The 12692-nt window shown below is 42.6% G+C and overlaps 1 protein-coding gene across 3 annotated transcripts; it reads right to left on the reverse strand.

Annotated features, from left to right (window-relative positions):
* Nucleotides 1–310: 310 nt before the first annotated feature.
* On the reverse strand, nt 311–12417 carry FAM219B (family with sequence similarity 219 member B). Of its 3 annotated transcripts, none has more exons than XM_075276233.1 (6): nt 12304–12417; nt 10614–10701; nt 5028–5112; nt 4869–4946; nt 2536–2584; nt 311–1344 (listed from the first exon to the last, which is right to left on the reverse strand). In XM_075276233.1, exons 1-6 carry the CDS (start codon nt 12361–12363, stop codon nt 1186–1188), a joined length of 519 nt encoding a protein of 172 aa, XP_075132334.1. In that variant the 5' UTR covers nt 12364–12417; the 3' UTR covers nt 311–1185. The 3 variants fall into 3 exon arrangements, with proteins under 3 accessions (XP_075132334.1, XP_075132333.1, XP_075132332.1); XM_075276232.1 differs by having other exon boundaries at nt 311–1341; nt 12277–12412; XM_075276231.1 differs by having other exon boundaries at nt 12277–12412.
* Between the last annotated feature and the right edge of the window lie 275 nt (nt 12418–12692).

Raw genomic sequence — 12692 nt, forward strand, 5'->3', positions numbered from 1 at the left:
GTCTGACAAGGAGAATGCTGCCGTTGTTGGACAATTATTCATATAATTCTAGGAGGAACAGCATAACACAGTTATGGAAAAAGAGCATCTGGGATAGGCATTTCCTGGGTATGGAATGATTCAGTAGATCAAGCCAGGCTACGTGTTCCTACCTCATTTCGACAACTATTTTGCCATGACACCAGTTACGAGCCTGCTCTACTGATTTGCATCCTATACTTTATAAAGCATTTGGATAATCTCTTCTTTAATGAAGACACAGAGCATATATAAAACAGAAATAGTGTTTATTAAAGATACAATCTCTGAAAACATTTAGCTGAAAAGTAGTATTATAGAGCTGTTGGACAACCGTCTGTTAGTTCCCGCTTGTTTCATGGAGCACTCTTACTAAACACAGATGTATGTAACACTTCAGAGGCTTAAATAAGATAAAGGAAGTGTCACTTTACATTATGTAAACATATCGGTCTGCCCTTCTTACACTTACTTAATATAATGTGATGTGGACATTTCCTAAGCCTGTAACAGAAGGACCCACAGAAAGATGGGGCTAGACACTGTGTCCTATGTATGCCATTCGCTTTAATATTACTTGATGTGTCACAATCTCCACACTGTCCTTATTCAGTAACTCACTTGTAATGACCAGGGTTTTTTTATGTGAAACCTCCACAACGTAACAGTCCAGTTACAGGTAACAGAAATAGGACAGAAGAGAGTGTTAACAGAATCTAACATAACTGGCAGCCAAACAACGTGACCAAGCTGACAATACAAATAAAGTCCATAAACCTTAAGCAGCGTTCCTCCATGCCGATATCCATGTCTTTAGGATTACAGACAGCAAGCGTCCTTCTGGTGGCTCAGCATGCCATCTTAAAAGCACCATAGGTGAAGTCTTTGGTAATGATTGTCATGTCACAAGATAAATAGCAGTTTCTTCATTTTCTCTTCAAGCTGGAGCCTCTGGCCCTGTACAGTGTTCTCTTAAGTGCACGTAACAAAGCCAGACATCTTGTCAGGACATTCTGAGTCCAGAATTCTCTCATGCCCACATGTAGGTCATCTATCCATACAAGCCAGTTCTGTAGACCATCAGATCAGTGACCTCCCAAGATCGGAGAAAGCGGAGGTGGCAGCTAGTAGATGACAGTAGGGAGAATGCATGTTCCCATATAAAAATCACTGGATGCAGCACGACCAAGATTCCCCCAAGCAGCATGGACAGGTGATTGAACGTACAGGTTTGGGAGGAATCAAGTCTAGATCTTCATCATCTGGAATCTCATCTAAGTGATAGCCATCCTGAAGGAGCTGCCTGTTAAGGTCTTGTGAAACCTGCTACAGAAACACGATTCACGTTATAACCTGCAGCATAATGGATTTCCGAAACAAAAGTCATATAATACTATAATACATGTAACACTCACTCAATCACTTTTCATCAGAAGGTGATTTCTGATGAGAGACCAGGGAAGCCATGGTTAATTCTTGTCCACCGTGGTTTCCCTGGTAGTGTGTTTGATGGCTGTATAGCGCCACATTTTATATTACTAACAGATTTATGTGGACCCTGAAGACAATAGGAATATGTTGAGGAGTTGCAGTTTATGCAATTTCCAAATATACAGGTCCCAAATATGATATTAAAGGGGGTGTCCAGAATCAGAAATCTGATTACAGGCAGCAGGGGATGTGTAGAAAATAACAATGCACTTATTGCTGTTACGGAAGTCCATTGCTCTGAACCATCACAGGATCAGAGCAATGGACTTAAATGCCAACAAAATAACTGAAGCAGACAAAGCACATTTCCATCAGTCTCCATTCTCTTTAATATTAAAAAAGGAAGCTTTTTCCATCTTGTTTACTTTTGTAAACAAACCATCAGGGTGCATGCACACAATGTAGTTGGATCCTGTTAAAATGCATCACAACTATATAACAGGGAACCGCATGCAGTTTGGATGCAATTTCTTAATGTTGCAGGCAATACACTAAGGCCTGATGCACATGTACATTAGAAAAAAAAAAACATAATAAAAAACCCCAACAGATGAAATATCCTTTCATTTCACAGACATTTTGCATCCATGGAACATCTGTTTTCACAGATCTATCATAAATTTGAGTCTATTGACAGATTTGTGAAAACAGAACAGAAAAATAGGGCACATCCTATTTTTTGATAGATAGAAGCAGCCCCACTAAAATCAAGCTATTGAAGAAACGGCCATGTGACAGCCATTGCAAAACCAATGCAATGGTTTCCATTTGAGGGGGTCCCCAAGCGGATGGAAACCCAAACGCAGATGTGAATAGGGCCTAAGAGGTGAGGTTCTAACTGTGACTATTATCGGTCACACAGTCCAGCATTTGTTGCTTTATCCTTTATGCAGTTTTTACTATTTTTTCACTTTGTGTCTTTTCTGTGCAGTGGAAACCATTGCTACCTGCAAACTGTTAATGAAAGCTGTAGCTTTACTTTTAGACCCACAATATTAGCGGATATCTTTTTAAACATAAGCTTACCTCTGCTGAGGAATATCCAGAGGAACATCTAGATTCCAGCTCTACATCACTACAACAGGAAGCAGACAGGAAATAAGCACAGGAAGCATAGGGTGTATATAGGAAAAGACAAAAAAAAATACCGACAAATAAGAACATTTGAGTTTGTTCATGCAACAGATGCATACAATAAAACGAAGCCACAATATATGGTGCAAAGCAGCACTGTAGCCCTTGCAGCCTTGACCCGATGAAATACCTGAGCTTCTATAGGCTTCTCTCCAGTATTTTAGCTGGTTCCCACATTTTTTAGTATTGAGACAAATAACATACTCAACAAAGACCAATGTGCATGAGGGTATAAAATCTAATGTGCATAGCCACCAGTAGTCCACTGGCACAGCAGCATCTTTGTCAGTACTTTATTTTAGTGCTTGTTAGCGAAAGCAAACAGTAAGAAAGGGTTTATTAACATGTTGCAATTTTTGTTACAAGGTTCCAAAATGGCATGTGAATGAACCCTAAGGGCTAGTTCACACGGGGGCAATGAGGCAGATTTTGACAGAGGATTTCGCCTCAAAATCTGCCTCCATACAATGGTGGTCTATGGAGACCGCTAGCTTTCGTTTTTCTGCTAGCAGTTTTTTTGCTGCTAGCAGAAAAAAGAAGCGACATGACCTTTCTTGAGGCAGATTCCGCCTGAGGAAAGCAATAGAAGTGAATGGGAGGCGGAAAAACGCATTGCTTTTTTTGCAAAAATCAAGTCGCATTTTTTTTTGCAAAAAAACGCGACCAAAAACGCGATGCTTTTTTTTTTTTTTTTTTTTTATAACGGTAAATTCACTTTAGGGGAGGGGAAAACCACCTGGTGTTTTCTGAAGCTGTTTTTACCAAAAACTGCTCCAGAAAACGCCTCAGGGTCAAGAAACCGCTTCCTAAATAGCGGGGTTTTTTCTGGACCAAAATAAGCCAGGCAGTTTTTATGTGTGAACTAGCCCTAATAGAAAAAATGTGGACCCACTCCTGCTTTTGCTTTGCAAATACTGTTGGTTTACAAAGGACTATTCCTTTTTTACACATTTATGACTGTATGTCTGCGGTAAAAGTCTCAGATCTGGGACTCGCCTCTGAGACCAATGCATGTGTAGAGAGCAGGGGTCTCCCCAGCACCTGTCCCACTTGTTAAGATGGTCTCTGTCCACTTTATCCAGACAGAGGGGGAAAGGAGAGGTGTCTGCACGTGCGCATTGACCTCTGTAAGGTCATTACATATTTTGGCGAGTGTTTTGTACACCAATTATTAAGCCAAAACCTTTGGAGCCACTACTGATTTGTAAAAACACTAATGTAAAATGGCAAGAGACTCCTGTGTGACACAGCCTTACTGCTTTTTCATGTCGTGCTTTTTTATTATGTAAATCTGGAGTTTTCTAAAGTTTTAAAGATAACAATAAGTTCAGCAATGATGGTTGTAAGACATGAACTGGAACTTTTTCCCCCTTTCACTTCCCCTAACTGGCACCTCACCCTACACTGAAATGTTTGTCTACAATCAATCATTAACAGAATTTCAACGAACCCCAGCACTCAACACAATGGCCCAATACCACGGCTTTATGACCATATAAAATGCTGACATTGCCATTCAAAGTAAAAAAGTAGATTTTAAGTAAAGTTCCATCTTTTACTACTTGAAATGCAAATATACTTTGGAAATACTTTGCTTTACAGTTTTTTCATTAATTTCCAGTAATTTCATATTTTGTTGTCTGTTTGTTATATCACAGATTTTACTGAATTGTGTCAAAACAGCAATTTTGCGAAAATTCCAGTAGGACCATAAAATGCTACTTTGAATATTGTTTAAGCTCTTTTTCACATTTAACAGTTAAAATATTTTATTCTGTTTCTGAGAATCTAATAGATGCCATGAACAGATCATTCAATAGCAATTACAATGTAGAAGCAGCAAAGTGTGTGTAAGCAGCATACAGCCGCTGAGTTGTGATCTGTGCGCCCGAGAGCTGCACTACATATCAGCACTATTTGGCAATGGGATTTTTAGTTGTGGCCTTTTCAGACATCCGATTGTGGGGTATCGAACTCCTACCAATCCGATATTGGTGACCTATCCTAAGTATAGTTATAGATATCATAATAACTTAGACTTACTCCACTTTGTTTTTACTGCAGTTTCCACACACTTTACTGATTTTTCACTAGGTTTCATTCTTTGTATATGACTTTTCATTGAGACATAAAGGTTATTAAGCACAGTGAATCATTTTGCTTTTCTGTGCATTCTCTGAAACGGATGAGGATACATAGGGTTAGAGACACATAGAGAGCGTTACCTGTCAGAATCGAGGGATACTAGAGTTTCATCAGAGGCCTGGCTGAGGGCAGCATATCCTTTGTTAAACTTTACTGACCTACAACATACAAAAGGTATTGTTACACATATAAACGACTGGCACAGCTCTATGTAATAACCTACTATTCAGCCGCCCTACCTTTTAGGTGCAGCCTTCGTCCTCCCTGTTCCTCCAAGCATTCCTTTTTTTCTGAGAGCTGCCCGTGCTAAATCTCGTTGCCTTTCTGAATAGAGAGAAACTTGGTATTATATCCTGCACATGAGGGACGTGCGGCAAGTATTATAAGTAATGCCCATTCAATCTGACAATCTAACGTCTTTCCTTTTCCGGTGAACCTTCCCTTACACAAGAGCAACAAGGCTAAGGCTGTGAAGATGTAATCCCTGAAAGACCAGTTCCTATAACCTGTCTGACATAGTAAAGGCTAGGCATAAGAAACAAAACCCATGGGTGTTATAATTGGCTCCTAGGAAAACCCTTGCCAGGTCCTTCCCACAAATACATGATCACAAATCTATGTGAGCTGTCAAATATTAAAGACTTATAAACCAGGAAGCACTTAGACTCTGTTCTTATTCTCCAGTAAAAAAGGGTATATAAATCCAGTCTCCATATGGATTCACTCACCAGATGGAGACCAGAAGAGTGTCCTTTCGGTCTCTGTTGGGCTGGTATATGAGCATGCATTTTTCTTACTGTATATATGTACATTGACAAAGTATCCATTGCAGGAATTCATTGTAAAATCTTGCCAATCTAGTGCGCAAAATGCCTTACACTGTCCAATACATCACATATTCAATGCATACCACCAAGTACAGTATATGGACAACTTAAAATTCTATGTTATTTTCAGTGACACTTTATGGAAATGCCTGTTGTAGGACGCATACATACAAGTAGCATGACAAATGTCAATTACAGCATGTTCCCTCAGGAATGCAGGTTAAGCACACGGTGCAGTGTATAAGGGAGAGGCCCCTGCCTGCTACACCTGAGGATTACAGCACACAGATGGCTGTACTTCACAATAGGTAGCAGACTGTAGCAATATGTATACACTATATAGTGAAATATTTGATGTTTGCTTTTCAGGAGTTACTCTATAGAAATTACACAAATAATGAATACTAAATGCTAACCAGCAGTATTCTCTACCACTTATGATCCCAGGAATAGCAGGTAAGGCCTTTCACTCCTGCCTGTTGTCTGCCCTGATGTGATGACTGTAAGGCTGATGCCCCACAGGGTGGAAATGCCGAGGAAAAAAATTGTGGCGATTTACAGTAAGAGCAGAAACGCTGCAAATTCCAAAGCCAGCGCTGTTTTGGAAATCGCAGCATGTCAATTATATCTACAGAAATGCTGGCGGTTTCCCTATACGTATAAGGGTTAGTTCACACAGCAGAAACCTTTTTCGCCGTGTGGTCAGGAATCCGCCTCCAAAAAAACTTCCCAATAGAACTCTATTGGGAGGCTTTTTTTGGAGACTGATTTTGAGGTGGATTCCTGTGTGAACTCAGGGCTAGTTCACATGGGGCAAGTTGGCAGCGGATTTTGGCACGGAATCAGCCTCAAAATCTGCTGGTCCCATCGACTTCAAATGGGAGCCTCTTGCTTCTTTTTTCCCCCTGGCTAGTAGCGGAAAAAAGAAGCGAGCTGCCCTATCCTGCCACGGATTCCGGTGCTGAATCAGCTGCAGCGCGAGGCTCTGGCCCATTCATTTGGGCCTAATTCATCGCGAATGTAGTGACAGAATGCCAATGCACTGCACCGGCTTCCCGTCGTGGCAGCTGCGATGGAATGTGTACACGCGGAATCCCATGTGAACTAGTTAATTGTAACAAAGTTTGTGGAGGAAAACTCCATGAAATTTCTGTCTAAAGCGCTGCGGGAAGAACCACGATGCAATGCCACCACAGTTTTTCCCGCAGTGCTTTTTGGCTGTGGGACGTCCTGTGGGGCCTAAAGATCCTAGTACAGCTGTACATCAGTTTTGTTGCCAAGTCTCAAAGACAATCCTCTTCCATGCTATAGTGTATTTGGACAATTCTAGGGGAACCTGTCAGGTGGTTTTTTTCATCATAATCTGTCATATTGGGTAGGGAGAAAATTCAGCCTAGTCACAATGTTCACTTGCTGATCACACTTCCATTACATGATTGACATTTCCCTCATTTCCTGACATCAGGAGAGAGATGTCAATCAAGCTTAGGAGACGTGATTAGGGAGGGGACAGTGTGACTAGGCCAAAGCTGTCGCCCTTCCCTCCCACACCACTATGGCTACTTAGGATAATTTAGAACTTTTTAGGATTTCAAACATTTAGAACTTTACATTGCTGCAACAGTAAGAATAGAAGGGGGCAACAATGAAAACGTAATTATTTCATCCTACACATGAAGGTGCCAGTTTATGGTCAAAAATCTACCTGGCAGATTCCCTCTAAGTGGTCCATTCAAAACCCCACTCTATGAGACAAAGCATAGAGCTTCTGAGAACAGACATCTAGCTGACCTCTGACTCACATAGATGAATTACACGATGCCCATTCATGTGTATGGCTAGCATACAATACACTTACCGTATTTTTCGGACTATAAGACGCACTTTTTTCCCCCCAAATTTCGGAGGAAAATGAGGGTGCGTCTTATAGTCTGAATGTGGGTTTGCAGCATGGCCAGAAAACCAGCGGTGGCAGTAGCGCGGCAATCCGCAGGCCTAGGCAGCTAAGACACTCCCCGGCATCTGCTGTAATAGACCGGCGGATGCCGGGGAGTGTCTTAGCTGCCGGGGCCTGCAGATTGCCGCGCTACTGCCACCGCTGGTTTTCTTCAGCGGCAGAAGTGTGACAATACTGCAGGCCCCGGCAGCTAAGACACTCCCCGGCATCCGCCGGTCTATTACAGCAGATGCCGGGGACTGTCTTAGCTGCCGGGGCCTGCAGATTACCGCGCTACTGCCGCTGAAGAAAACCAGCGGTGGCAGTAGCGCGGCCATGCTGCAAACCCACTCCTCCACCGCAGGTCACCGCAGGTCGTCCCCCCCCCAGCCTCATACCTTTAGTGATGCAGGCCGGCTCCTGCACGGCGAGGCCGCAGGAGCCGACCTGTTCCGATGACAGCTGGGAGCCTAATGAAGGCTACCAGGCCTGTCATAGATATATATTACTATCGCGGCTGGTCTATGACCCTCCGCGATAGTAATGTATAGAATCTCCCATAGACGGCAATACACTTGTATTGCCGTCTATGGGACTTGCAATCAAATGATTGCAGGTTCAAGCCCCCTAGGCGGGGGATATTAAAATAGTAAAAAAAAAAAACAAAAACAAAAAAAAACACTTAAAAAAATATAATAAAAAATAAAATAAATAAAAGTTCACCTCCTTTCCCTAGAATACATATAAAAGTATAACATTACTGTGAAACATATACATTAGGTATCCCTGTGTCTGAAAATGCCCGGTCTACACCTGGCCCCACAAAAAAAACGCCCTATACATCCCCGTACAGCTGCAGGGTCACCTGTCAATGTGGCCTTGCAGCTGTTCCAAAACTACAACTCCCATATATTAAATATTTTACCATTTTTTGCCTGAAAATTTATTTTCCCTATTTTTCTCCTCTAAAACCTGGGTGCGTCTTATAGTCCGAAAAATATGGTATATTGCAGCAGTTGCCGCAGGGAAAATGTAGTAAGGCCAGAGCGAATATGCTTGGTCATAACAAATGATCACCAGGGATAAGAGAAGCCAGTCCCACAGCAAAAAAATATTTATCTTTTCTACACACACAATCACCTTGCATTTACTTTTTTTTTTACCCTCTTAGAATTACATAGTATAATACAGATGTATTACACGATACCCATTCATGTGTATGGCTAGCAATGACAAAAATTCCCCACCAGTATGACTTCATTATCTCATAGCCGATTTCCCTCACCCGTTCTTTCCCAATTCATGTATATGAGAACAGCAACACTGAGACAGACAACACGGTGACCCCCACCTTGCTTGATAAATATGTCAGAAAACCTAATTTTATAGGAAAAAAAGAGGTGAAAACTGGTTATTAAAGCTCCATACATGGATCCAATACAATGGGACTAAGAAAACTACTCCCAAATGAATAGAACAGGATCCAGAGGCAGATACAGAGAGTAAACCGTCCCTGTGCAAAAACAGTTATGGACCCTTATGTCTTTCACCAACCCACTGTGAAAGAGTGAAGGGTGTGGTCTCGGAAGACAGGTATGTCCCAGCCAGGCAGCTAAAGGGTGTATGGTAAAGATTCACACCATGGAGGTCAGCTGGGTAATCAGGCCCTAACAGTCTGAGTGTGAAGACTAGCAGTGTGGCACCACACTGACAGAGCTAGCCTGTCCAGACCGGACCTCCAAAGCAGATACTGTGCCACCCGTGGTTGTTGCAAGGTGGGAGACTGGTAGCCAGTCTCCTGTATAGTCAAGGAAAAGTCTCCTTACATTTAAGTTAGTCTCTCAGCCGAGAAGAACTTTGTTTTTGTTTATCCTGTGGCTTTGCAAAATCAGTGTATGTGCTACAAGTGAATAAAGCCTGAACCTGTGTGCAATCCAGTGTCTGTGTCCCTGTTTGCACTGCTACAAGCATCAACCTGAGCGATTCCCCACACCACCAATATTTAGCCATGAAGTTAATTAGCTCAGGAATTTACCTGAAATCTAATAGACAGTAGAAAGATGTAATAGGATCCACTGAGAAGCTGCACAGGTTGCATCAATGGTATGTCCACCCTTGACAGGATCCAATTCCTCTATAGGCTCAAAATAAATGGCCACTGCACAGAGGAATAAGGTCAAATTACCTTATTCTGTAGTATGTCAGTTCTTTGTTTTTGTGGGAAAATTGGGTGACAGAATGGTTACCATTACAACTCTACAAAGTGTTGTCACCCAACTTTCCCTGCCTACTAAACAGCAAATGTGCCTATTTATGCAGTAATATACAGAAAGGGGCAGTATTCCTACTTCACTAAGCATCTGTCCACTCTGGAGTCTAAGCAAGTAGACAACAACCTCTGATGGAGCAGTATAGTTGGCCATTCTGGTTGTCACCCAGCTTTCCCAGATATAGATGAACAAAAATTAACAGTTTTTAGCAATGTAGATAAAGAAAGAACATCTGTTGTTTTTAAAGAGTCTGTTAGGGACAAAAAAAAACACCAAACCAACAATAGCATTGTTTAGAGGTCTCTGATAGGAGCAAAAACATACATTTATGGCCAAAGAGAGATAATCAATATGAATATGCAAATCATCCTGGAAATACTACAGAGGTGGCGCCTGATTTGATAGATTTGCCTACAGATAGCTGTTATGTATGCAGAGACTGAAAATGCCAAAGCTGAAGGGACTTTGTTAGGTGGCAACTCCAGAGAAAGCCAGAGCACTTCAGTCTGTAGGTAAATATGAAAATCAGACCCCTAGGGCTGGATGATTTTCGGATCTAAAAGAGATGACTGTTCCATGTGTTTGTGGCTCTTATTAAAGCCCCTACATAGCACTTATTAATGGCTGAGAGCCATTTTGGACATGATACTCATTAATTTCTGCAAGAACCACATTGAAATACCGTACCTGCTGTATGACCTGTACAATATATTATTATACATGAGGCAAACAACATACTTGGTATCTTAGAGAAATGCTTTCAGTCCATCATGACTTCCTGCAAATACTTACGTAACTTGGCCTGGATTGTAGGACCCTTGTTCATTAGATATGGTCCTTTCTTCTCCACACCAGGCCCCTTGGACTCCATTGTCCATCCCTGAAGGTAAAGAGGATTATTACAATCACAAAGAACACCAATTACATCTAATAATCCCATTAGTAGAATGTAATATCTGAGTACAACACTCAGCTACAATAGGAAGACCTCAAAGAGAACTCATTTTACATAATTGGCAGCAAGACAGAAAGAATTCATGGTAAGTAATGCAATGTAGTAGTATTTTTTTAAAATGCTTTTGTATGCAGTTATCAGCCACTTTATGACCCCCTGCAGCTGCTGTGAATGGTCCTTTTGTCAGGGAACCTGATATGCAAAAGATAAATTCAACTTTGTGATAAGGCAGCCTTACACGTCTGGCATCTATGATAACTAAATCCTGGGATTGTTTGTAAGAACCATCAAGATCCCCCACGGCAATTACCCGTGGACCCTATTGACTATGATGGGTTCCGAGGGGTTTCTGCAGTTTTGTTTTTTTGTTTGTTTTTTAAATACTGAAACCAGCAGACAGAAAAGTTCTCTGTGCAAAACTACAGCTCCCAGCATGCATACTCATACACATGAACATAGTGCCTTTGGCACTACATCTCCCAGCACTCTGTCATCCATGTCCACTCAGAAAAAGATTTCTGGCCCTCACTTCCATAAGCAACTCTCTCTAAACACTGCAATTACAACTCATGTACAAGTTGTCACTTCCCTGTCTAGTTATGAAATAATACAAAAATAGACTACAGCTATAAAAGATCTGGGTGACAAACCATGTAAATAAGAGCTGTAATGGCGGCTGGATGAGAGCAGGTAATTACAAAGGTCTGAACAGACACCAACAATTAAAAAGAAATAGATGAGAACATTGTAACATTTTGCTTAATACATTTACAAAAAGGTGATAAATATCTGTACTCTCAAGAGTAGGGGGGAATAGCAGCTGAACAGGAAACTTTGTATAGGGAGGCCAGGCGGAGACAAGACGGGCAGCTGGGGGTATGAGGGCACAAGGAGGGCAGCTCGGGGTATGAGGGCACAAGGAGGGCAGCTTAGGGCATCAGGAGACAAGACGGGGAGCTGAGGGTATGAGGGCAGCTGGGGGTATGAGAGCACAAGGAGGGCAGCTTAGGGCATCAGGAGAGAAGATGGGGAGCTGGGGATATGAGGGCACTTAAGCATCAGGGGACAAGAGGGGAGCTGGGGGTATGAGAGCACAAGGCAGGCAGCTTAGAGCATCAGGGGATAAGAGGGGAGCTGGGGGTATGAGGGCACAAGGTGGGCAGCTGGGGGTATAAGGGCACAAGGCGGGCAGGCAGCTTAGAGCATCAGGGGACAAAACAGGAGCTGAGGGCATCAGGCAAAGAATTCTGAAGAAATGTAACAAGAAGAGAACATCTTACAAACAAACGAGGAAGCAAATCAGTAGGAGGAAGGGACTCAGAAGGAGCTGACAACCCTGCCCTGACCTGCACTGCCTTGTATCAGCTCCGGGCACTGGCAGCCGTACAGCTGATACATCCCAGCACACAGAGCCCGGCGCCGCACATCCCTCCATACACAGCGCACATTAGTAACTATTCCCTACTCGGCAGTACAGGGTACTGCTCCCGTACACTATACCTGCTGTGCTATCATTCCCGGTGTTACCTGCGCGCTGTCCCCAGCTGAGGAGCGGTGTCCGGTGTCACTCCGACTACCAGGCTCCATTCGTCTGTCTAAGGCCGGCCGCTTACACCACCCATGTAAAGTACTGAACACGCTCGGACCAACGGGATCTTACCGTTCTGATCACGTGGCTTGTAGCCACGCCTTCTTAAGATGACATTAGTAGACATTTTGTAAACTGTGGGAGAGTCACGTGATGTCATGTGCCGATTGTGACTGTATCTCAGCGGATTGCGGAGTGAGGGGAGATAAGGGGGGATCTAGGGTCATAACAGTGATATCACAGGTCTCCCAAGTGGCTCCAGTTTTATAGGGGTTATCCCTAAAGAAGGTGGAGATTTAGATACACAGTAGGCTTGGATACATTGATC

The sequence above is a fragment of the Leptodactylus fuscus genome, chromosome 5 (genome assembly GCF_031893055.1).
Source record: "Leptodactylus fuscus isolate aLepFus1 chromosome 5, aLepFus1.hap2, whole genome shotgun sequence".
Lineage (NCBI taxonomy): Eukaryota > Metazoa > Chordata > Amphibia > Anura > Leptodactylidae > Leptodactylus > Leptodactylus fuscus.

Excerpts from the sequence above, each read along its gene's own strand:
- FAM219B (XM_075276231.1), bottom strand. The coding sequence starts at position 12,363 with ATGGAGCCTGGTAGTCGGAGTGACACCGGACACCGCTCCTCAGCTGGG. Across the intron at positions 5,113-10,613 it reads TACAATCCAGGCCAAGTTAC|AAAGGCAACGAGATTTAGCA; the intron begins GTAAGTATTTGC and ends CTCTCTATTCAG. Across the intron at positions 4,947-5,027 it reads ACGAAGGCTGCACCTAAAAG|GTCAGTAAAGTTTAACAAAG; the intron begins GTAGGGCGGCTG and ends TGTATGTTGTAG.